Consider the following 26,867-nt stretch of genomic DNA (forward strand, 5'->3'; position numbering starts at 1 on the left):
ATGACTCAATCAATGCCTCCCTGACCAATCAGTGGCAAACAGTCTGTTGATGTCACATGTTCGGCTTGACTCAGCTTGCTTAGAACCCGAGCAGAGTAGGTACTAAAAGCACCTGGTAACGGGTTCTAGCGTCTAATGGAAAACGCTAACAATGAATCGAGTCAAATCAAGCAGATTTGGTGCTACTGGTAAAAAGGTTTAAGGTGATCATGGAGGTTTTGTCCTCAGCGTTAGCTGCGTGTGTCTACATGCTGCATTGATGTATCACTTTTGCCGTCAGGACCCCTTCACTTCGAAAGGTCCTGCCTGAAGAAAAAGCAGTTTGCAACTGCCTTCAAGTCACATATTTTTATAAATGTGCATTTATGTGATGTATCTGTGTTTTTTCTGTAATTCTTTTGTGTACTTTCCCAATTATAACCGCTGACAATTAGTTTTCCTTAATGCAATATTTTCCTGTTTTTTTTTTATTCTTCCATAAATGTATCCAGTTTTATTTTTGACTCTGATATGCAGCTTTGAATTTAACATCCTTATTTTGCTTGTATGTCAAAATATTTCGTTCAGATGAGATTGACATATATACCGTACATAGATATCTCTATATAGACAGATGTATCTCTGTATCTATCTATACATACACACACACACACACGCGCACAGCTTGATCATAGCTGAAAACCAAGCACTCATCACCAGACATGACCTTCCAGAAGAAATTTGGTTTGAGACAAAAGTTGCTTGAGTAGTACGGAGCAGGTGGTTGGAACCGTCAAAACAAGACAGATGTGCCCGAAGAGATCCAGGCATGGCCGAGAACATGACTTTTAATGGTGGGGGGTTTAATATTGCTTTTGATTATAGTTTGTCTGCTGAGCTGAAGCCTCACCTGTGGGTTGTTAGCCTCAGCTAACTTGCACTGCCGCAGGAACTGCTTCAGATTACCCCAAGCCATGAAAGGCAGCAGCACCATGGGCTTCTCTCCATCCTCTGTGCACACGTGGCTTATGGGAAGCAGATTTCTTAAAAGAAAAGAGAAAGCAACCAACTGAGGAAACAGGACCTGAGTGTACCAGATCATCATTTCTGCTCATGTACACGTCTACTGCACATTAAAGGAAGAGTAAAGGACATTATCATGCAAAACACCAAAGAGGAACTGTCAGCAAATATGACAGCGCTGATGTCATGCAGAGGAAAGAGGAAGGCGTGGGACATCGTGACGACAATCTTTTCCACACAAGTACACTGCTGTAAGGCTGCTGTAAATTTCGGGTAAAATCTGCCGAAGAAATGCTGCTTTGCACCCGTTTTGCTAATTTCCTGTTCCGTGTATTTATCCTTAGCTACTACTTTTATATAATATTTCGTATATGAATTCAAAAATAATCCTTGTTCGTCTTCACTGGGCCTTGCTGCAGTCCTTAGTCTATGCTTTTCCTGAAAGAAAAAGACTATTTAGGGATCTAACCCATCTTGTTAAACAAACCTTCTTCTGATTGGCCGCTTCTCTTAAGCAAAACCTTTGGTCGTTGGGGCTTCTGTATCCTTAACATCATCACATAAACGGTTTGTGCCTTCACTGACGTCATAAAGATCAGTGGGGAAAAACTGGAATCGAGTGTTTAGCTTTTGGCTTTTATATGAAAAAGGTCAAGTTTGAGCTGAACATCCACTACTGGAAGAAGATATATTTGAAGAACAATTTTATTTTAGAATTTTTTTAAATTCTCATGAAGTCTTAAGACAAAACACAAAGCTAACAACAAATTGATTTCACAAACGGCCATTCCCTAAAAACAATCCATGATGACCTTTGGGCCATAAAACTGTGTCAAGAATATAAAAATCACATATATCAGACACTCAGATACCCTGTTTGCCAATCTTCCACCATTTTATCAGTATGTACAAGAAAACAAAAAAGAAAAGGTCTCCTTTAAAATAAATTCAGAGCCTTTCAGACAATATTTTATTACAAATGTCACAAAGACTGACTTCGATTCACACTCCTTATTAAGGTATCAGCCCTGTTTGCAAACATGTGGTGTTCTTTCATCAATGTTTAAAGTGACTCTTAAGAGACGACCACAGAAGCAAGGCTGGCATGCTATGCTCAAGCGTCAACAAGACATCCAACCGGTGACGTAAGACATGAACCATGCTGGTGTTGTAAGCTTGCATTTCTAAAGAAACTGTAATTAAAAAACTGATGAAAAACTCTAAAGGGACGGTAACTGTATGACAGCAGCTATGATTCCTTATATGATGCCGAGCAATAGATTCTTTTTTCTTTTTTCCCCTCGTGTGCATCAACAGGATGCCTGAATATTTAATATTCTCTAAAGGCCCAGCTATGTGTATATGTGGCAAGATTTACCTGTGATGAAGGCCACGAAGTTTGCAACTTTCAGTCAACATCATCGTCACTTGCACCTCAGAAGCATGATCTGAAAATTTTTATTGGACACAAAAAAACAAACATTTAAATTAAAAACAACAAACTTGGAGCAATGAGCGTCTGTTGGTGCCATGTGGCGTTTGATTTTTTATCATTTCATTGCAGTTTCTCTGCCAGCAGTCATTTGTAGTGGGAAACTTCAGGGGAAAACTAACTTGAGCCAGTTTTTAATCTGCGCTTGCAGCTTTGCCATCGTCTGGAACTTATGGAAAGCAGTATTGTTCCCCTCCCAAAAGGCGAATGAGGAGGAAGTAAAGAGTTTAACAAAGCCAAAACTGGCATGAAGACATTGTTCGCCGAGTGGTATCCACCCCTCACTGAGTAAACATGAGAGAATAGAGAGGTCAAAAGGCAACTGGCAGAGAAAGCAGACACATGCTGCTAACAAAGAACCTGACAGTCCTGCATACGGGAGCTGCTTCGCTGGCATGCAACCCGCAGCGTGAGTAAGACTTATTATTCATTTACTGTCAAATTCATGTGTCTGTTTATTGGATTGAAACCCATATAGGGTCATCGGATGAAGCTAGCAGTGAAGTACCTACTGTTTCTGAGAGACAGTGTTTGGGTAACAATCATCGGTGCTCATCCGCAGGGCATAAAAAACAACTCCAAACCGCAACCTGACGTATTGGTTATGTTTCAGTTCGCCGATGTTTGTCATCCCACCCACATCTTCAGTGTTACAGTCATGTTTCAGTTCAGTGATGGAATCGCAGCGCTCACTCATGCCACAAATCCACTGTTATACAACACTGTGCGAAAATCTACAGCCACTTTTTATTTGTATTTTGCTTCCAAGGAGAGGAACCTTGTTGAAATTATTAAGGTGGTCTTGAGCAATAGCTCTCCAAATTTTCTGAAGGTCTTTAAAAAAAAAAGTTTTTCTTTGGACATTGGTTCATTTTTCACTCACTTTCACTCCTCAATGACTGAAGCATAAAATACGCACTTAAATCAATGGACCAACCACTGTTGTGTTTCTATATAACAGTTAAAGTAGCAAAGAACCGCCTCTGTACATTTCATTGTATGGCAGAGGACTGGCAATGAATCTAACCGGACCACATAAAAGCCAAATGACCTGGCCTCCGAACTCCCCAGATCCTGATTGGATCAAGCATCCGTGAAATGTCCCACAGCCGACTGTTTGTAGGAAAGAGATGTTTGGTAGCCATCATGTAGAACAGTAACCATCATTATTTTCCCCCATTTTAAAGCCTAATCAACTTTCATTCTAGGCCGGTCGAGGACTTAATAAGGATAAAACTTAAATTAAATCACAATTCACATAAAATTAAATCCTGGTACTAAACTATGCATCTCTGCTCCTTCAATCTGATTCTCATCTCCCAGTGTGACCCATGGAATTAAATACACTTTCCAGTATTAAAAAGGTGGTTTTAATGTTTTAGTTGAAGGTAGCAGGACTCGCAGTGTGAGAATGTCACTTCTTTTATCAATAGAAAATAAAAATGTAAAAACAAATGATCAGATTATATTATTGCAGTGGTATATATTCTAATGATATTACTCTGATGTACTGTCTGGGGGGTAGAAAAGAAATATTTCCACTGATCTGCTGCGTGTCCACACAGATTTGGAGACTACAGTGCATCTGAGCGTGCTCCCCCTCAGTAACCTCATTCCTCTGAATAACCCTGAACATACTGGGTAAAGTTACTTATTGACAAGATGACAGGGATAAACCAGAGTGGTCAGTATTTTCATTTCTTTTACAATATGTTTACTTAAGCTGGAACAGGGAGCATACCTTTCACGGTCTTCACAAAGACCTGCTTCTCCTTACTGGGGTCCTTTTCATCCAGCAGCACGCCGTGGAAGATGCGGCCAAAAGTGCCTGTCAAAGACAAAACACAGGTTTTTAATCAGAGGAAAGGGGTAAAAGAAAGAAAGCCAGGGGCGACTGTTTCAAAGATTGAAATGTCACCTCACTCAGAGGCTACCATGTCTGGCTGATTAGTGAACAGAGGCAGACACGCTTCTGCTTAAAATGCCTTGTTGCTAAATGGGATGAGGCAGTTTTGGCTGCTTTTCACTAAGGCGATACAAAGCAACAGCAATTCAGTCTAGCTCAGAGGAGCTTTCATCACTCAGACCAACTGAGAAAAGCTTACAATGTGGAAAGGCCAAGTGAGCATGTTCATCATCTCCTTTGTCTAAACTGTCACCCTGTAGCTCCAGGACTTTTCTGAGCTAAAATGGCATTTAAGCACATAAACCATCAACATAAACGTAGAAAAAAAACTGAGCCTCAGGGCCAACTATGCCTTGTGTTTCAACAGGAAAGTAGTCGAAGCTTAACAACAGGGTTAGTGTCTCTCTCCTGCCTTCTTCGTCAAGCCTGTCGGGACCTGCTGGCTCCCAAAAAACACAACTGCACTCCAAGTTCACCCCTCTGAGACGTGACCTTCTGTGTCTTTGTTGTTTAAACTCAAATCTTTTAAGTCCAGATTGAGAGAGCCAGAGAAAAATGTTTTTAAAATGTAATTGTTATTTATAATATGTATGTAACTTTGTAATTTCAACGTGTTGTCGCCTCTTGGCCAGGACTCCCTTGCAAAAGAGGTTTTTAATCTCAATGGGACTTTTCCTGGTTAAATAAAGGTTAATAAATAATAAATAATAAATAAAATCTTATTATGAATACATTTTATATCATTTTGTTTGCACATCAGCCGAATACCAGCAGTTAGAAAGTGTTTCCTTGCTGGAGAAAACTGATAATACAGAACAGAGCAGAGCTCTAAACCTTGTAAAGTTTTTTTGCTTTACTTTGTGTCAATATTTCCATTACTTTTGCAAAGTCATCATGTCACCACAGAGGGAAATGGGTATTATAACACTAACAGCTGCACATTTCATTTGCCTGACTTCTGGCTTGCTGTGGCGCGTCTTATGGGAATAGTGCGATCGGCCACTACTTCCATATGAAGGCAACGTGCTACACGTGTGCTGTACTTGCTGAGCGCAGAGGGAACACAGAGTGTGAATTTTGACATGTTGGCTGTAGTCGCACTTCCTGTACCACAGCATGACTGTGCCTGGCTTTAGGACTTCATAGCAGGAACTGCACTGCTTGTGAGCGAAAAATGTTGCAATCCTACACACGTTAATGTGACAGAACATTTCCCAGATATTAAACTGGTAGCTGTGCAAAGCATGCACAACACCACTTGCTGGGAATTCTGTGCTGATGTTTGATTGCATCTTGTGACGGAGGCCAATGTACAACTATTACCCATCATTGATAAAATCATGAGCACCCTTCTGCACCACTTACTGGATCCCCCCCCCCCCTTTTTTTTTTTAAAGCAAATGTCTACTTTTATACATCTGAGGGGTTAATCTTTCCTAAAGATGAGATCATCACAACAAAGCCACTCCAGCTTCAGTAAGATCAATGCCAAATTAGAGGTAACACTCTTGACAAATGTCTGTAAACATCTGGGATCAATATAATCCCAGTTTGTTTTTACAATTACGTTATTACTGCAAGTTTACATACATGAGTCAACTTCAGGCCCACAATCTAATACTAGAGTGCATGAATAGTTTATAAAGGCAGCAAGTAATCTCCATCTCCATCTCTCTTTCCACTAGTTCCTGTTCTCTGAAGAAACTCCAAAACCTCTCAAAGGTTCTCCTCTCCAGTCCTAACAGTTTGTTACTTTATGAGCTCTTTGGAAAACCATATTATTTGTTATTTGTTACTAGGAGAAACATTTTTCAATCTTTGTAAAATATTTCATTATTTCTTTTAGACACGAGGCTTTTTATTGTGAGCACAACCTCTTTAAAGTAAAACTAGTGTATCAGAGAAAGAGTGGTGCTTCTGTTACATTGTAAACAGAAGCAGAGACTAAACCACTGAAGGCTGTCAAGCAGCATTTAAAAACACAACACCCACATTTTCTTCTCCATTGTGTTGTATGCACCCTTGGGTAAATGTTACATCATTCACTCTAAGCCCCGGTGTGGGCCAATATCCAGAAAACGAATCACAGTTTTGTCAGTACCTTTACTCCATGACAAAGCTGAATAGTCTCCAAAGCGAGGAGCACAGATCGAGCCAAACCAAAGCCCTGACATTTAGCTTTGATGAGGCCAAAGAGAAAAAGACTGAGAAAATTCAGTGTCTAAGGCTCTCTGTTAGAAAATCATATGCCTGAGCAGGAATGAACTTTTACTATTTTGACGTTCTTGGCAACTTTTTATTGATACTGATCTGATGAGGCATGCTTGTACTCCACAACAGGAAAAATAAACCACATTCATGAAGCCTATTGTCAGTATTATGCTCACAATAAGCTACAAATAAACATGGGATTTCTCAATAACATTTGTATAATTTTGATGGTTAATTTAAACATCTTTTTACATTCTTTTATGACTTCTATGCCTGTGATTTGAGACTGCAAGGTAGAGTTACAGTATGCAGCAAAACAGCAGGTGTGACCCTGCATGACCTTCCTCACCTGTGCAAGGTTAGGACTTTAAAGAAGGCCAAACCCATCCTGGGTGACCCTTTACATTCCTCATCAAAAGGAGTTTAAGTTGCCGCTGACAGACTCACAAACTCGTTTGTCCCAACTCAGTCCACTATGTTTTTAATTTTGCTTTCTTTAATAAAGACATCCTTCAATTATATCACTGAACTTTCAATTTTGCCACAAATTATATTTATATACAAATTGTGTATTTTACCATATCGTCAGTGCCCATGGACTCCCATGTTTAAAGATCTCACTTTACAGGAGAAATAAACAAGCTGATGAGTGCTGACCTTACGCAAGTGGCCAACGTCATTGCCAGTATTCACTCTTGTACACGGTATGCCTACAGCACCAAAACACTAACTGAAGTTGATCCACTCTCCTCCAGCTGGCAGTCGCTGCAGGCTGCCTCAACATGTTACATAGTTACACTTCTGTGGAGGTGTAAGTCGGGTTAGGGCGTAAGATACGGTGTAGGGTTTCCGAAGTGTTACAGTGCTGATTTAAATCCCACACTGAGGGCATGGTTTCACAACACAGGCAGCTGTAGCCAATTAGTGTCTGCTAGTCCTCAAAGTCAGTTTGCTAAATAATCTATTAGTGTGAGGTGTGACTATCTGTGTCTGTGAAACATGCGTTTTGGCTTCTGTTTATTTAAACGTTTCTAAGTCATTATTTTATTCGTGTTTAGAGAAATCTACTTATAAATATTTAAAACAATAACAAGTGTTAATATCACCTTTCAGACTCAGCTGAGCAGCAGGAAATACACAGATGGGTAGTTAAAATTCATCCGAGTCCATTTTTGTAACAAGCTTCCTGACTATTCCCGATAGTGGCAGGAATATTCGTAACTACTGTTGCTACAATCCCATTGGTTTCTAAAGGTGTGCTGATGTATCCTGGCAGGCTTCAACCACACAAAACCTTTTCAAACAACTTAACTGCCAACAGCAGAAACTATTTCTAAGGCCTTTAGAACCAGACATATTTCAACTAGAAATGTTCAAATACTAAAAGTGAAAGCATGGGTTTTTTTTGCAGAAACATTATTTCTTAAAATTAAGGAGTAATTCCAATTACAAATAAAAGCCTAATTATTGTTTCTACTAGCACTTCTCCCTTTAGGTTATGCTAGCACCATGTAATTTGTAATTTAAGCTTAAATCTCAACTCAGTCTGTTAAAGCAATCTCATTTAATTTTTTTTTTTTAACATTTAGTCTTTTCCTTTTTCTCTCTGTTCATGTTCTTTATATAGAAAACCCCGAACATGTTAAAAAACGTGCATGCTGAAAAGTTAAATGAACAAATGATGCTGAACGAAGCATAACAAGATTATTCATGACTGCAGGACTGAAGCTCAGTTTCATTTCATGCGTATATAGACTGGATCGCGCAAATCACTCGAGTCTCCCTGGAAATGTCACTAAAAGGCAAAACACCGGGGCATAGGCCTAAAATACTGGGAAGGGAAATACCTTCATGTAAGACGTCTCGTAGTGTAACTCGGTCCCTTGAGATTGCAATATCTTTAACTTTAGCTTTGGCCTCCATCAGAGTCACACTCCTCAGGTCATTCTTCTCTATGCGCAGAGATGGGTAACCTGTAAAGACACACAAAAAATAAATAAATGAACACATTTCATTAATTCATGAAACCTGCTGTGTATGCATTATGTGCTGCTGGGACAGTTCAGTTTGTCTTCTCCAACAACCTTTTAAGGCCATGGATGTGACAAGTTAATGCAAAGTTTGTTTGTTTGTTTTTAGGTCAGGAGCAAAACTCATTTAAATAGGCTGTAAACACATTCCTAATTAGGTCTGAAATTTTTGTTATTATTGTTTTAATCTGTAAAGAAATATTAGTACATTCTGAAAATCAGTGTTGAACAGCCTGAGATGTCCTAATAAATGTCTAATGTCAACCTTGTGTCTTAGTTTTTCCCAGATTTGTTGGGTTTTTCAGTGAGTTTATTGCTTCAAAATAAAAAAAAAAAACCCCAAAGACAAACAAAAATCCCCAAAAAACCTTAAAATGTGACATTTTTGAATCCAAACATCAACCATTAATTAAACAATCTGTCTAGGCATCTGCTTTGCACCAATACCTAAATTGCACTGATATACCCAGACTAGCAGTGTATTTTATTTAACAAACAAACAGTTAATTTACTGTAACTTGCATCCTTTGTGGGGCCTACTGGAGGGCCAGTTTTGGCCCCTGGGCCACATATTTGACACCTGTGGTCTTAATTTCATTTGCAGAAGCATCGAAGTACCAAAGGATGAATAACAGCTTGAGTACGATGACTTCATTGTAATTTCTCGTTGATCAAAGTACACAATCACCAAAATAATTTGATGCTACAACATGATGTATGCAGGTCCTTCTGCTGGTTTTACAGTCCTCTCCTCACGCAACAGCCTGTGTCCTGGTATCCCTTCCACTCTTGTCACACTGTGATGCGAGATGCAGCAAGCTCTCTTATCTGCATATATATGTTTGGCATCCTGGAGGCATCCTTTTTTTCCATTGCTTCTGTGAAATCAGACCAGAGGGGGGAGCAGTTTGTGCCCACTATGTGCTAAAACCATTCCTTTCTTGTTTTTTTTGAGGGTCGTCTTGCAGTGGGTTCTCCCGTTTCCACTTCGATTTGCACAAAAGCAGGTGAAATGGATTCACAATGGTAAAATGGTAAAATAAGGCAAACTGCAATACATATTTTCTATAGAAACAAAGTAAAATTTGGTTTATAAGAAGTAAGAGATGATATTTGTTTAAACATATTTAAAAAAACCAACCCCCCCCCCCGAAAATCATAATTAATGACAGAACATTTCTGCCGCAGATGAAACAACATCCACACTGAAAGACACAGCAATCCTGTCATAAATAATTCCACTTTGTCATTTTACTCACTTTTTATCTATGTTGCTTGAGGGTTAAAAGGCACACATAATCCAAATCTAAACAAACCTCTTACCAAATGACTGACACATTTTTTAAACCTGGATTAGCACACAAAAACAACCTGGGAGCTTCTGCTTCGGATCACAAATGTCATATTTCTTCTAAAATATGTAGACTCAAAGAAAAGAAATGACAGCAATTCCAGGAAAAAGCCACACATGTACAGTACCCTGCACATGTTGCATCACAGCGACTTCATGCAAAGTCCTGTGTTACAGCACATCTATTACATAAGCTCCCCATGTACTCGCTGTTATTAACTGCTGGTCTTCAGAGGCGAGAGGTGAAGTTATAAAGTTCCTTATAGATTATGCACACACATAAACAAACACAACAGTTAACAAATGCTAGCTAAAGAAGCAGTTAGAAACTAAAGAGCTCTTCCTGTAGAAAGAAAAAGATCTGAACCAGAGTCAACAAGAATCAATGACCCCTGATCTAAACTCGCCATGTGTATATAAAGCACATGTGTCAACAGAATCAGTTTCTTCCATTCCAGCCTCTCCACCACTACGGGCAAGACCAAAGATGCTGGCATAGGATGTCAGGACTGTAAACCTGCACAACGCTGGAATGCGCTACCAGACCGTCAGCCAAAAGCTTGGTGAGAAGGTGATAACTGTAGGGTGTGATTATTTAAAAATGGAGGAAAATATAAAACGATCATCAAGCACCCTCGGTCTGGAGCCCCATGCAAGATCTCGTCTCATGGAGTCAGGATGATCATGTCCACAGAATACATTTCTGTGGTCCTGACTCCCTTGATATCCTTAACACCCTCCTCCTGTGTAGGTTTTAGGCTGATTCACCACCAAAACTACACAGGAGGAGCCCGGTGGAGGAAGTGAAAACAGGATCTTAAATGTCAAAACATTTAGAAATATGCCATAAACACCTCTTCTTAAAGCTCTACTGTCACAGTGTGGCAAAAACTATCATGGTGCAGAGCGATGATGCCCCCTACAGGTCAAACTATGAGCAGTGGTTATCTCAACAATGTAAATGAGAACAGACGTGGCTGGGACTGCACACAATCAATCCTAGTACTCTGAGCCCGACTTCTCAGGCAATTTTTTAATTTTATTGTGCTTTACTTAAAATTCGTATTATGTTTATGTGTTTTATTTAGACTTAAGGAGTTTCACTGATCCATTTCATTTTGGTTCTTGTTTCAGTTCAAGAAAACCCAATACTAGATCAAAGTATCCCACAGTGTCCTTAAGGAAAGGAGTCCAAATTTGCCAAAACCCTGTTCTTTTTTTGTTAGTTTTTTTTACAATGCAAATTTTAAAAAAAATGCTGGAAAATGGAAATAAAACCTTACAAATCTCACAGACCCATACTTTACAAACTGAGAAAATGTACCATTTCAAGGGAAAAACGTCAATTCGAATTTGTTGCAGGTCTTAAAAAAGTTTGGACAGGGCCATGTTTATGACTTAACAACAGTCTGTAAATGTCTGGGTGCTGAGGAGAGCAGCTGCCAGACTTTTGGGAGAGGAATGTCCTTCCATTCTTAGAGGATTCTGGCTGCTCAGCAGTCCTGGATCTGCTTTGATCTTCAATGCTCCAAATGTTTTCAGCTGGTGAAAGAGCTGGACTACAGACAGCCAGTGCGGCACCCAGACTGCAGTATGCGGTTCAGCATCATTTTTGCTGAATTGTGCATTTCTGCATCATGTTTATATGATGACTTCTTTGCAGATCACAGGAATCCAATATTCATTGTCAGCCTTGTTCCTTTGCACAAAGACATTTCTCTGTATTCTCTGAATCTTTCCATGACATTATGCACTGAATATAATGAAGAAATATTCACAGCCTTCTCAATTTCATATTGAGGTATATTATTCCAAAGTCAAAATTTGTAGTTGCAGGTTTTTGCAGATTGGTGAAACTCTGCCTCTCTAAGGCTACGTTCACACTGCAGGTCTTAATGCTCAATTCCAATTTTTTGATCAAATCCAATTTTTTTTGTCTGGTTGTTCACACTACAAATAAAATGTGACAGCAAACATACTCTAGAGTGAACGGTTCATAGCCCTCAAAGCGGCCCACATGCGCAAAAGAAGACGTCACACACAACGCGCTCTGTTTACGGAAGTAAAAATGGCGGCTACAGAGCTGGTAGGTGTTGTTGCAGCAGTCGTAATCGACAGAATCTTGACAATTTAATTAGCGAAAGAAGGACAATGAGAAAAAAGAGAGCCCGTCCTTTAACAATGGCCGCCATGCTTTCTCGTTTGTCTTCTCCAGCGCTGATAACTGGCATCTGTCTTGTGACAGTGACGTAAAAGACGGATTTAATGCGACATGACCATTCAAACAGCAGTCGCTTTCTAAAACATCAGATATGTTTCGGATTCAGTACCACAAAGTAACCTAGGTCGGATTTGAAAATATCGGATTTGTGCTGTTCAAACTGTCCTACCATGATCAGATATGGGTCGCATAGGGTCAAAAAAGTTGGATTTGATGCGCTTTGGCCTGCAGTGTGAACGTAGCCTAAGATGCTCTGTTTAGACCCAGTTATGTTACTGACCTGTTAGGCAGCGAAATGTTTCACCAGCTGTTTTTTTGTTTTTAGTACCACTTACTTCTCCAGCCTTCCATTTCCTCCCTCCCGACTTTTTTTAAAGGTGTGTTACTGCGATCAAATCTAAACTGAGCTAATATTTGTCATGACCTAGTAAAATGTCTCAGTTTAAACATTTAATATGATTTCTATGTTCTATTGCGAGCAAAATGTGGATTTTATTAGATTTGTAAATAAAAAGAAAATGTAACAATTTGCACCCAAGTTTTTTCAGAAACATGGTTGGATTTTAAAGAAGATAATTTTAGAAAAAAAGGGTGAGAGGAGGAGAAGACTCTTTTTACATATTCACTGATTATGATTTCTTTAAACTGGGAGTCAAAACTCAAATAAATTCAATTATTATACAAAATTATAAAACAAAGAAAGTCAACCTCACAGCCTAAAACCATCTACCAGAGGATCTACAGGATTCTTCCTTGAATAAAACACTAAATGATTATGATATTGATTATTGAGTCAAAACTATTGTAAATAATGATTTTATATGGTGACAAAGAATGCCACTAAAAAGCAGGTGGTATGTACAGCTTAAGATTTTGACCTGTACATGCAGCCAAGACAAATAGAAAATTTGAAATGAAAGAAAAAAACAAACAAAAAACAGGGAGGTGATTTCATCCTGCTGCTCACAATATCCTAACTATAATACACAGTAGGTCAGGGGTGCTCACACTTTTTCCGCATGTGAGCTACTTATAAAATGACCAAGTCAAAATGATCTACCCACTACAAAAATCCAAAACACATACTTATTTATAAATATATTGAGGATTCTTTATATCTACAATGTATATACATGCATAACCGCAATATCCAATATTTCACAACACAATTAACTATGTAAATTTTTTGTCATTACCTGAGTTTACTCTGATGACTTGCACTGAATTGAATCAGCCAGGGATGCATAGTCCGGACAGTAGCTGCTGACGGCCAGGTTTAAGAGAAAAAACCGAGAGCTAAAAATTGGAGTTAACTCGCTGACTAGCTTGTCAGTTTTACTACACTTCGCGCCGCTGTTTGCGCATGCGCAGCGACCTAAGCGTCAGAAAAAATCTGCTGTCATCTGACTGGCTTCCCTGTATCAATCAAGTGACGGGATGGATGATAGGCTGGCATCTATTTTTTTTAATGCCATGCGATCTACCAATATTACCTTTGCAATCGACTGGTCGATCGCGATCGACGTATTGAGCACCCCTGCAGTAGGTAATTAACTTCCCAGAAACTTACTTTTGGTTTCATGAGGGGGAGCACCAGGGTTTTGGAAGGAGGAGGCAGCAAGCTGGAGTATGGGTGCAGAACCAGGGTGGTTGTCTGAAGACAAGACGAGAAGGGCAGGGAGGGAGTGGCGGGTGGGAGAAGGTGAGAGAGAAGAGGTTTAATGGAGAAAGCACACAAAATCACAACATGACCTGAATGAATGAGTGGATGTGTAACTCTCGCTGTAACCTTTCAGCTCAAAACATCCATCAAACCAGGCATGCTCACTAGGTGAGGACGCTCATCCACCAGGGGCGGAGTTAAACAGGGAGGGGAGGGAGTTCAGTTGAGATAATCACATTTAGCAACAAAGGTTTAAGACACACAAGGAGAAGAGGCAGTGGGGTTGAGATGAGGGTTGAATCCACAAGAGGGCAGCGATGGACCATTTACTGACAAAAAATAGACCTGTGTACAGCTGTGGTACTCAAACGCACACCTCTCCCACCAAACTGAAACAGGCACATCATCATTTCATGAGGTCTTCCTCCCTGTACCAACATATCGTGCTATGTGTAATATCTGATGACGACCTGTAGACTTCTTTGTACTTAATGCATCTTAGGAACATTATTTTAAATCTGAAAACTACTCATGTCATCATTTTATCTGAATGAGATAAGAAGAAATGTGAGTTGATTAGGGCTCTGCGATATGACCAAAATCTCATATCCCGATATAAGACATCTATCGTCCCGATAACGATATAAATCACAAAAATTGTATATTTTCTGTAAATTCTGTGAATCTCGGGCAGCTCGACTTGCGTGAAGTGTTTCCAGCTGGGCGTCGTGTACCTGGAGTCGAGTGTTTTAACCGATGCATGAAACGATACATTTTTAGACATAAGTTGTAACGGACGCCGTTTTCTTTGTGAGTATTTATTACACGGCGTGCTGCGGGGAAAAGCCTGTTCTAACGTTTGAGTCTAAGGTTTATTTTTCAGCACCAGACGGCTCTTTTTTTTTTTTGCTTCTGATCAATAAACACTCTCATTACTCTTTCACGTGATTCAGTTTATTTTGAAAAGTCTCAAAAGGATCTTGAGCTTTATTGTGAAAGGTTTATGTGGAAAATAAACAAGCGGACACGCGATGGTTTTACCGTCGTTGTTGCCAACAACAGATAAAAACAGGCGCTTGTCCATCCGTAGTGTGGTTATTAGAGATGGACCGATCCGATATTACGTATCGGTATCGGTCCGATACTGACCTAAATTACTGGATCGGATATCGGAGAAAAATAAAAAATGTAATCCGATCCATTAAATATCACGAAAGCACCTCACAAAACTTGCAATACGCCGTAACTCACCTCAGAACGTTAGCACGTCGGAGCAGTATGCATCACGTGATAGAGCGGCTGTGGCATGCAGGACCTGTCGGTGGTCTGGATAGCATTTGGAGCTTCGCTAGCAACCCGGCATTTCATCTCCGACAAAGTTATCCCCGAGAGAAGTAAAGCAAGTGTGTAAGTCCATCTCTGAATGTTTGTAAAGCATTCCTGCGTTAAGCTTAACAAACGATATATGGAGCGACTGCCTCTTCTTGCTGCTACTTCAATCATGAAACTGCTTAATGATCAGCTGATCAGCTTTTCTGTCGTGAGTCCGTCTCTCTAGTTTGCTTTTGGCCCACTTTGCACCAGAAAGAGGAAACCAGCGGCTGAACAACAGAAGCACGTTTAAGCTTGATAAGCTGTTGTTAGAATTTATTTAATATTACTTTCTACTCGAGGATCTTTTTCTACGTAGCTGACGGCTGGTAACTGTGCAGGGGCGGATCTAGCAAAGTTTAGCCAGGGGGGCCGATAGGGCATTAACAGGGAAAAGGGGGCACAAAGACATACTTTTCTTTCTTATTCTCATTTAAAATGTCAAGCTTTTAATAAATAATTATCTGACACCCAAAGTTTTAATTTGATGCAAAATGAATAGAAGTCCATTACTGTATATAGTAACTATTAATTAAGTCTAATATATATACCCTAGTAAGCTGTAGTACTTTTTCCTTTGGGAAGGTACCATCTGTGCAGTCTGCAATTTTGTTGAAGAAAGATGTTGAATCTATTTAATATTTCTTGAAAAATAATTGATTTCTGTGCATTTTTTTCACACTGCATCAAATTAAGGTTGATTATGTCGATTAAGCATCATGAGGTGGAGCGTGAGGGGTGGTTCCCCATTTTTTATTTATTTATTTTTGTTGTTGCTGGGAGTTGGAACCCTATTAGTTAGGTTGCTTAATATTTATGCTAAGTACTCTTTAAAATACCAGAATAGGGAGGATGGTGTAGGTTTAAGTTTATTAGATTGATCAGTATTGCTGAACTATGAAACATTTTTTTTGCATACAGGTATAACAGAATAGCTTTAGTGTAGTTGTTGTTTTAAACTTGAGTATGAACTTATACAAAATGCAGCAAGATATTTAAAAAACAGTTTTGTTGATTAAAAAACACTATATCGGATTCATATCGGTATCGGCAGATATCCAAATTTATGATATCGGTATCGGTATCGGACATAAAAAAGTGGTATCGTGCCATCTCTAGTGGTTATATTAAATATAAGAGAAAGAGAGAACTTTAATTAATATAGCCACTACAGTGACCATCAAAACGATGAAAAAATATTGCCGCAAACAGTTTATTTTGTGACACCACGAAACAAACGATAGCATAAAATGAAACGATAGACGTTTTTATATCGTCATCCGATATATATCGTTATATCGAACAGCCCTAGCGTTGATTCTAGCAAAGGAGAAAAACAGAAGTTTTAAAACACTAGATGCTTGGCCTGCTCTTCCCACGTCTGCGTTTACAATGTGCCAACCACTAAAACAGGCCCGTTTTTCTCCTCTTACTGCTGTCTGACACGAAGCACATGGTGAGGACATTTACACATTATTCCCACAGTAACAGGTCACAAGGAGAGGAGCAACAACAACAAGAAAGAAGATAGCATTACTGCAGGAACTGTTTGCTTCATTACAATCATATGATACCAGTTAAACTAACTGAGTCATTCACAGCCAATTACTGCATTTTGAGAAGCATCCAAGTTGGAGATACCTGAGCAAGAGAAGAAAATGTGTGGAAAACTGAATCACTTGTTTTTTTTATGAAACTTGAACAGATGTTTCATCTTGTGATTCACAAGTCTGAAGGGTGTGGTGTAGGGGAGGTAAAATCTTACTGGTAACAGGGGCGGCGTTGTTTGGAGTGTCAGCCCTCAGGTACTGCGTGGTCTGGGTGGACGGCTGAGAAAGGCCCTGTGAGCTTCCACTGTCACTCACACTGAAAGACACAGAGTCGTATATTATACGTTTAAAAAGAAAAAAAAAGAAGAAAAAAAAGTCCTTGATAAACATCCTCCCTAAAGCACAGGATAGTCATTTTCTTTCAGTCAGTCAGGTCATAGTTTTAATTGACAGTCACATGGCTCAAGGTGCTTTATAGCGTAAGACTATTTGGTGACATTGAGAAAGAAAAACTCCCTTTTAACAGAAAGACACCTGCAGCAGAACCAGGATCAGGAAGGGGCAGCCATCTGCTGTGGCTAATGAGGGTGAGGAGGAGGAAGACAGGACAAAAGACACATTATGGGAGAGTTAATAATAAATACTAATAATTACTACTGATTAAATTCAGTAGTGGTGTATAAACACACAGAGAGTGAGGAGAAGATGTTCAGTGCATTATGTGAAACATCCACACAAGCCTATTGTAGTATAACTCAGTAAAGTAGAAAGTAGAGAAGGTGTCCGTCTCCTGAATCCAAACTGGGAGCTGATTCCACAGAAGAGGCCCCTGAAAACCTGCAGTCTGTTTAGGTTAAATGCTCTATTGGGACAATATGGTACTATGAGGTCTTTAAGATATGACGTGGCCCTTTTATTAAAGATTTTGTTTGGGAGGAGAATGATTTTAAATTCAGAATTGAATTTAAAAATGTCTAAAATGATAAGTGTGTTAGCTTTTTAAAATTTCTGACTGTCCCGATGGCAAACCTTTCTGAATGTGCTGATCTAATTTTACATTGATAACCTGTGCAAGCTTCATCTGAAGTGGAGATTACAGGAAGAAGTGCTGCTCTTAAGACGTCACTCTTACATCAGGGTGTAAGATTTCTTTGGAAGCAGAACAAGCAAAAGAACCGTACCTGTCCTCCATCTCCACTCTCTTCATGCTGTGCAGGTGCAGGATGGCCAGAATGATGGCCACGAGGAAGATGACAATGCAGCAGACACTCACGCTTATATAGAACACCTGGGTGGAGGTGGTGGGAGCGGTAACACCATCTACTGATGACACAAAAATGACACAAATTAAGAATCAGACAAACAAGCCGCTCTAAAAAAGACAAAGGAAAAGGGGTGAGATTACAGCATAAATTCCATAATCGCATGATGCAAAAATATGATATGATGGCCACAGTATAAAAAAAAAAAAAGAAAAAAGGCATACATGGAAAAGAAAGTATGAGAGCACCTCGGGCTCCACTCAAGAGTTCATGGAGACCTGGAAAAGCAGTGACTGTGCCCGGGGTCCAGCATCTGAGAGCTGTTCTCATCACCTCTCTAAAAGCCTCCGAGGGCCCCGGGCTCCTCGGGCCTACCCAAGCAGAAGGGAGACGACCCACTAATGGTGCTTTGCTTCAAGGAGGCTCACACAAGTCTGAATAGATGAGAACAACCACTCCAACTCTGAGGGGTGGGTGGGAGCTGACAGTGGTCTTCAATAGCACAATGAATCCTTCTCTTTAGCCCTCAATTCATTTTCTTTTTTCCTAACGAAGACAGACTACTGAAGACTCCTATACAGCTGACATCATAGTGATTTAACATCTGTCTCACTAGGCTGATGCCACCTGTGAACAATACACGCAGCAGGAAGAGGGGGACAAGGTGGAAAGTTTACTTACAGTCAGGCCGAGGGAGAGAGTTATTGTTGAGAGGAATGGGGATCTTTTCAGAATCGATTCCTGTTTGGGGAGGGGGAAAGGGAGAGAAATACATAAACTTCATTTAACATCAAATTATCAAAATATATTCAAATGATGCTAACTTCTAGCTCGGACTCAGCTTTATTAACATAGGCTTGGTGTAACCTCTTATTTCAGCCTTTCTTTATAAACCCATGCTCCTGATGATTATTAATTCATTTTAAGGCTGGTATGAGCACTTTAGCAAAGTGTTTTTTGCTTTTCTCCATATTTCTTCTGGTGATTTAAACCAACTTTTCTTCTCACTGGTTCACCTGTATACACTATCACGCCTGTAAACACTTTTTCCCCTAAAAACAAAAAACAAGTTCCATCCACAACCAACAGACTATGATGTGAATGTGATGCAGTGATGCATAACAGCTGAGCGTTACAAGTAATTTATCCATACAACATGACAGCAACACAGAAAATGTGGTTTAAATTTAAAAAAATTAAAGAGCATGTCTCTACTACACGACGGGGATTTTCTTTTTCCTAAATCTTTGGTGCAATTTATTATAAAGCCCAAAAGCAGCTCATTTATCTCAACTTTAAACAAAAAGCTCTGCTTCAAACAGAAGAATGCAAAACAAACTCTTCACTCTGTTAGTTTGGTCTTGTTTAGAGGGTGATGATGAAACCCTTGAAAAGTTGAGCAGTTAACTTATTTTGACAACAAGTTGCGATCATAAATCAGCAAACACGGACAAACATTTTCAGCCCTCTCCTGTGTCACTGCAGGCAGCGACAGGGAGGAATGACTGCAACTCAGGCACACAAAGAATCTGTTCATGCTACCAATTCGACTCCTGCTTAAAATAAGACGGGAATAAATTTGTTTCGATGGGGGCATATGGCAAGAAGCCTCTGGGCCACATGTAATTATCTTCAGGCAGTTTGAAAATAGCAGCAAACAAGGAACACAAGAACCGGCACATCTACCTACTGTTACTTTAACGTTTGGTTTATAATGTAGGGGAACCAGCAATATGACAGATTTTTATTTATTTATTTAATGAAATTAGAAAGGTGACATTTATTGATATGACCTTTAAAGGGTTAATGGCCGCCTGGTAAACTGCCTTTAAATACATAAGGTAACATGAAGAGAGAGATCTAGGACCCTGGTGCATCTGTAGTCTTTCTTAATCTAAATCAATGCTGCTCGAGTGCGTCTGCCCTGCTGTTATGTTTTTATGTCTCTTTCTTATTAATTTTTTTTTTTTTTTTTTTATCCCCCTGCATTTACACAATCCTTGGTAAGGAAAGAGTGTTTTTAAACTGCTGTGAGCTGTGAGATGTCTTTCTAATTTATGGTTCCTGTCTGATGGCCTTAGAAGGGATATGCATATTTCACCATTGCCCCTAGAGGCCAGAAGGTGTTGTGGTCACTTCACTGGTTGTGTTTCACACGGGCTGTGATGTTACCACAGACCAGTCAGTGTCTACAGTCCATTTTGACATCTGAATGAATATTTGTAAAGCTTGTGAGGTAACCTGCAACCAACCGTGTCAGGTTACAAAAAAGAAAAATCGTGATGTGCGTGACTAGCTGAAATGACACCGAAAGCATACCAAGTACTACTGTTTACAGGCTGACAATGGCGAGAATAAAAGAGGATTAATTGCTTTGCTGGGTTTTTTAAAGCTCCTGAAGAAGGTGCAGCCTGATACGCGATGGTTCAATTTTTATCATCTATAGCGCACAGAAACAGAAGTCATTTGTTAAATGTTACCTTGAGTGGCCCTGGATGTTTTTAATAACATTTGACTGGTCATAGTTCTTCCAGTCCCCCCCGAGCAGTTCTCCAGTTACCCCATTTTATTTTATTTTAATCAGATTTAAAATTTTAATTTACAATTTTGCTTTCCAATGTTACTGAAAATTGTCAGATGCCATCAGATTTCACTACAAAGCTCTTACTGTGTTTTGAGCTTCATAATTAATAAAGCTAAAAATGTCTTTTCATACTATTAAGATTTTCCTTGTTACGAGCCCTCTAAGTACATGGGACGGCTCAAAACTTTGCACCCATTTGTGATCCAACTTATTTTCATAAGGAGCTTTTCACATTAAATTTTCAGAGCTGAGAGTTTTTAAACCTCACATTTGTGTACATGAACAGATTCTTACTCTTATAGCACATTTTCCTCCTCTTGAAGTTGAGCACTGTGTAGTTGTTGGCATGGATGGTCAGATTCAGCTGCATTGTTAAAAATGCCTCTTCATCTACTTTGCCCGAACATAAGATGTCCACTCTGAAGACTGCGGAGGAAACACGCACACAAAAACATAAATATTACACACACATAAAAACTCCATCATAGCTTCAGGATTTTCAGAACTTTTCTTTAAAAATTAAAGGTGAATATTTGACAGACCAGAGGGAACACGGGGCACTTCCCCCTGAAGGGAGATGTTGCACCATGGCGGGTTCAGGGCTACAGGGTTCTCCACGCTGAATGAAAGCCGGTAGTCAACCTTTAAACGAGGAACGGAGAAGAAATGTTAATATTTCCCTCACATGAGTGATCAGATGACCTGTGTGCCGAGAACATGCTCGGCTCGGTCTCACCTTTGTCTTGGAGTACCATGTGAAGTAGAGGCTGTTGGTCTCAGTGGGCACAGACATGTTGAAGGAAAGCGCGTAATGGTTCACCACATCGTGTCGCACGTAGTACAGCTCTGCGTCGAGGCCTGTGTGAGAAGAAAGAACAGATTTTACTTCGGTGAGAACCTCATCCAGTGCAGGAGATGATTGAGCCCTTAAACTCTGTGGACTGACATCACTTAACAAACCTCTATTGTGAAGAAATTATTGAGATCACGGGACATAAAAGACCTTTTATAACACATTTCCTCATTCAGAGCAAGTCTCGTATACGGTTAAATATCCAGTCACACTGCTAGCCGCACTAGCAGGCTTCTCCTCAGTAAAGAGAGATGGACTAAACATTGCAACATCATTGCGCTTAGGGCTGGGCCATATTATACCGTTCACGGTAATACCGGTATAATGTTAGGCAATGATAGGAAAATGAAATATCGCGATAGAATGGGAGTAAAACGTGCATGCGCAGTGCCTTTGTTTTCATACGCACATGGCCGATTGTTGAGTGAAACAGATGAACCAGAATTGGTTTGTAAAAATGGTGCAACTTCAGTGATGTGGAACTGGTTTGGTGTTTGTCCGTCAGATACACAACAAAGCACATTTTTTTGCAGAACATGCAAGCGGCCGTTGTTATTGTCGTATTTGTCGGACTAAGATGCTCTTAAATCTGGGAGTAATCTGGGTCCTAAACTCTGTATGCTTCAGGTCAAACAACACTGCAGCATCACTTAGAGTTAAAAACTGTCTAAATTCTTTCATCTTTAATAAAACGATCAGCATTGCTGCTTTACCAGGTGTAACTATAAAGTTTAACTTCCAGGCATCCATGAAAACAAAAGTTATTACATTTAACGGAGTTAGAAGTTAGCAGGAAGCTAGCGGAAGTTAGCTCGCTAGTCTCGCTAGTTACCTAAGCATGATATTGCATGTTCTGACTGAGAGATTTCTGAAAAATAAAATCAAACGTACAGCTCTGCTATCACTTCCAACATAAATGAAGACAGGAAACTAAACAGCAGTGACGTTTGTAGGGTTACTGAAGTTGGGCTAGCTGGTATATAATGATGTGCTAGGTGATCGCTAGCGACACAGCTATGTTAGCATAACATAAACAGTGAAGCTGGAGGATGAACGCTAACTTTTTTCCACTTATAAAAGTTAAGGGGAAGGTTCCTCATGGTTAGAGACAAATGCAATCGCATGGCAGGATGCTGTAAACGGACCAAACTTCAGTCAGGAGAACAACTGAGATAATCCATCCACAATACCAGGTTAGTCATTAATATACTGCAACAACATGGGAATAGAGCAGCTGCCAGAGAATTCAACATTAATGAATCAATGGTACAGAAGTGGAGGAAGCAAGAAGAATGAGTTTAATAAAGTTTGATTTATCTGACTGCTTTGTTTCGCTTAATGTGCCTTATAATCCCGTGCACCTTATGGTCCGAAACATACGTACTGCACACTGCAGTTTAATGTTGCAAAGCACCTCTTTTTAACTTCAGTGGATATTATACATGGTTATGCTCAGGATATGTCAGCCCATTTGTACTGGAAATGCCTTTTGGTTAAACTTTCAGCAAGGAATTTGCATTTGCACTGTTACATTTTTATAAAGCTTTAATGTACATAAAAACCAGCTTCTTGTTTAAGTGAAAATAAATGGAAGGTTGTCTTTTTGCGCTAGTAATGTTGTGGAGTTGTATTTTGTCTCGCATCCATTATATCGTCAGTTATATCGTTATCGCAAATTTTCAAATATATATCGTGATAAATATTTTTGGCCATATCGCCCTGCTCTAATTGCGCTGTTAGCACTTAATAACACTTAATGGTCATGTGAAAAAGTTCAAAAGGTTTAAGTCAGACAGCGTCCAAAAATATCAGCATAATTTCCAATCTAGGAAACTAAACCCGACACTCACAATCTGTGCAACCATTCACAGAAAGCTCAGCAGGCTGGTACTCTGTGCTGTTTCTTCCCCTTTTATTTTAACGAATTCAAGCCTTTAAAGAAGCTTTTTTTCTTTTTCTTTTTTTACTCCATCAAAAAGTGTAATGTATGCTGGTGAAATCCCCCAACCAGTGCCCAAGGCAGTGCTATCACTCCTTGAAAGAGTCTGTCTGGCAGAGAAGGGTCTATCAGTCTGTGAATATCTAGTTTAAAGAGAAGTGAAGAATGCACCCAGGCTCCCACAGTACCCCTGGGTGTCTCAGAGCACCCGTCATAGGGCGTTCTTACACCGGCTCAATTAAAAACAGAGGCGACGAGGGTTACGTAAAGTTTCTAACGAGTCCAAAGAACAAGACAGCTGCTCTCTCTTTTTCTGTTGATCACATTTTTAGCATGTGAAAAGGTAAAATTCAGAAACTAAGCCTTTGGATGATTAAATCAAAAAAAAAGGGGGATTTGACTTGCATGGAAAGAAAAGGGGTGTGCTGAAAGGCAGACTAGGGAATGTTCACAGTAAATGTTTTTGTCTCGACTAGCTTGTAATTTTAAATTTTCATAACTTCAAAGTAAAATGCATGCATAACTTCCTTAAATTAAAGTTGTGTTTTAAAAAAAAAAGAACTGATTCTGAGGGGACATGCTGAAACTTTGATCTGATTGATCATATCAGGACCCAAGTTTGCACCTGGATCGGCACCAGCTCACAATCAGAAATCAGTTTTCTGCTTTTCCAGCAGCTTCAGAACTGCATGCTGATTCGAGCACACAGCCCAAACAGGAACAGCGGTGGGAAGAAACAAAGCAGAAATACTCGATTACTGTAGAATTTTCAGGTATCTGTACTTGAGTTTTTTCGTCTGACAACTTTTTACTTTTACACACTACATTTTTTTTTTTTGATTTCTGTACTTTCTACTTCTTACAAGCTTAAAACAGGCTTGTTACTTTTGGTTTGTCGGAACTGAAGGGAGTTATTTCATCACTGCAGGCCACCAACATCAAGCAGACTTGAGCCTAAACAGTAACACATGAAAGGCACTCCTTTTTGTGTATTAATCACCAGGAAATGTCGACTAAAACGAGATCAAACGGGTACAAGCGTGTGTCATACTCAGAGGTTAGAGTGGGCCAGTGTTGTTTTTTGACACAACACCAGAACGACTGCAGGTGTCCATAAGTTGCTATCTCAGTACTTCAGCATGTAGCTAGCCCTAGAGAAGACTAGCAAGCATAAAGGGACTGATTTTTTTTTTTTAGGGCAAACAGGTTAGTTTGCTGTACTGTGATGGATTTAAACTAAAGAACATTGTGTGCACAGTGTCCGTGGTTTCATGGTCAGAGTTAGGTACATTAAGAATAGCAGAGCTGAATCTGAAATTTAGCTGGTGATGCTGAGATTCATTCACTGAAATCCACTCTTGTAAGAACCTTGTACCATCTAGAAAAAGACCCCCAGCATAAACATACTGTCAGTGTAGAGGATGGAAATCAGCCAGGACAACTCATGAAACATCTGCTCACATCTGGTTGAATTCAATTCTGTACACCCACAAAGAGCAGCAGGTCACCTTACCACAGCCTGTAAACTAAGAAAATCTACTGCAGCTCTCAACAGAAATTATTGTAAGTTGTGATTCTTTTCCCACTCTGAGCCACTACAGGTGATTTTAGGGTCCCCCCCCCACCACCACCACCACACCTGTTTAGAGGCAAAGACAACCTCTACAATGTAGGCAAGAGAAAATAGAGCTATTTTTTATTTTCCTTTTTTTCCCCTCTGCTCATGTTCTACTTACCTGATTCAAGCTTAGTACCTTTATTAGAACTGAATATCAGACTAACATAAAGTTTGTATTCCTATCTACTAATATAATTTCTTTATTACATTAATGTGGGACAAGGTTTAGTTAGCTTTGCATAAAAATAGGTGGTAGAGATGTTCTTTGAGGAACTACTTTTGTACTTTTTCACCTTTACTTGAGTAAAGAAGTTCAACTTTTACTGGAGTATTTTTAAACACTAGTAACTGTACTTCTACTTGAGTACAGAATGTCTGTACTTTTGGCACCTCTCAACAGGAATAATTACCTTACTCGTGCTCAACTTTGTGTGCCCCCCTTGTCTCAACATGAGGCCACACACATCTCTTATACCAATTAAATTATGCAGCCAGGCATAAAGGCTCCAAGAAGACGAGAGTGGCTCAAGTTTCTCACAGCACTTTCCACCCAAAATGCCAGAATTTCAAAACAGGAATCGGAGGCGGTGGCAGCAGCAGCAGCAGCAGCAGCCTGTAAGTGTACACAGACTGAGGATGGGGAATAAGTGGTTCCTGAGGTGGAGGAAGTTGAACCATGCACTGCACTTTAATCCCTGACTTAAATACTCAGCTCTCTGGAATGAAAAACAGTATTACCAGGAGATGTGTGTGTAAAAAGGACTCCTTTTTGATTAGTGGTGTGCCTTGCACATCAAACAACTAGAGATGCCACCAGCTCTGATGCTAACTCAGACTTCTCCAGCATGACACTTGAGAGAGTGTTGTTGGCATTTCCCGCACAATTTTTCTGTTTCACTGCAGCATTTAAGCAGTTTGTCGTCAGCATTTCACCACCGATGCCACATTTCTTGTCCCATCCATAAAGAAACCCACAGTTATCAGGCCAAGCACTTGAGCAATATAAAACTAGAATTATTTTTTGCAGCCTTACATTAATTTTTGCATAATCATATGACTAGGATGCACAATTAATGCAGTGCCCCGGTCAATAAACTTAACAGTGCTCCTAACAGCAGATGATTTAATACAGTGGGTGTTTTGTCTGTTTGTATGGAAGTATCTGAAGAATTCATTAAAAAAAAATTCATGCATGAAATTACTACCAATATACTGGCACAGCGGCAAAGTAAACGACACGAAAGCAGTGCATGACCCAACTTGCAGAGATCCGTGAGGTAACCAGTGTCTAAGTAACAAAGAAACAAGTACAAACATATTATTATGAAGTATTATTGTATGGAAATTCTTTTAAAGTTCAGATCCCTTAAATCATGTCTCGGTAATTCAACCATTACACTGCTTTCAGAGAGCTGATCGTTGTAATCGCTTGCTCTTTCTGGTTGCTTTCCTTCCTAACATTCCTTCCATCCTAGAGATTCCCTCCACTTCACTGTAAGACACCGTGGACATAATCCACAGCCTGCTCTGTGGAAAAATGGATTCAAAACTAGTTTAGCCGAAGATAATAAAGTTATAGTAATAACAAGAATAAGGCTTCAGCTCAAATCATTTAAAGTGCTTTTCAAAGCTGAAGTGTTTGTACAAAAGCTTCTTTGCTAAGCCCTGATAGTAGCATGGTGGATCGGTGACATAAAACCATACATTCACTTTCAGTCACTTGGCTCGCAAAAGGACGGAGGGTAAGAATTACCAGCAATGCTCCCAACATACACATGTGCCTCGCCAATGATCAGTCAGTGAATCTACTGAGG

The 26,867-nt window shown here is 39.7% G+C and overlaps 1 protein-coding gene across 3 annotated transcripts in view; it reads right to left on the reverse strand.

The window, feature by feature from the left end:
- Positions 1-26,867, reverse strand: part of ryk (receptor like tyrosine kinase) — a 50,924-nt gene that overhangs the window by 12,148 nt on the left and 11,909 nt on the right. The window contains exons 2-12 of one of the 3 annotated variants that reach the window (XM_026158169.1): positions 21,380-21,501; positions 21,186-21,285; positions 20,938-21,069; positions 18,741-18,800; positions 17,979-18,117; positions 17,013-17,113; positions 13,784-13,867; positions 8,459-8,584; positions 4,236-4,322; positions 2,381-2,450; positions 890-1,022 (exon numbers count right to left, since the gene is read on the reverse strand). In XM_026158169.1, coding sequence (XP_026013954.1) covers positions 890-1,022; positions 2,381-2,450; positions 4,236-4,322; positions 8,459-8,584; positions 13,784-13,867; positions 17,013-17,113; positions 17,979-18,117; positions 18,741-18,800; positions 20,938-21,069; positions 21,186-21,285; positions 21,380-21,501 — 1,154 coding nt within the window. Of the gene's footprint in view, positions 1-889; positions 1,023-2,380; positions 2,451-4,235; positions 4,323-8,458; positions 8,585-13,783; positions 13,868-17,012; positions 17,114-17,978; positions 18,121-18,740; positions 18,801-20,937; positions 21,070-21,185; positions 21,286-21,379; positions 21,502-26,867 lie in introns of all 3 variants that reach the window. The other 2 variants (XM_026158168.1, XM_026158170.1) reach the window with 2 other exon arrangements.

Source organism: Astatotilapia calliptera, chromosome 23, assembly GCF_900246225.1.
Source record: "Astatotilapia calliptera chromosome 23, fAstCal1.2, whole genome shotgun sequence".
Lineage (NCBI taxonomy): Eukaryota > Metazoa > Chordata > Actinopteri > Cichliformes > Cichlidae > Astatotilapia > Astatotilapia calliptera.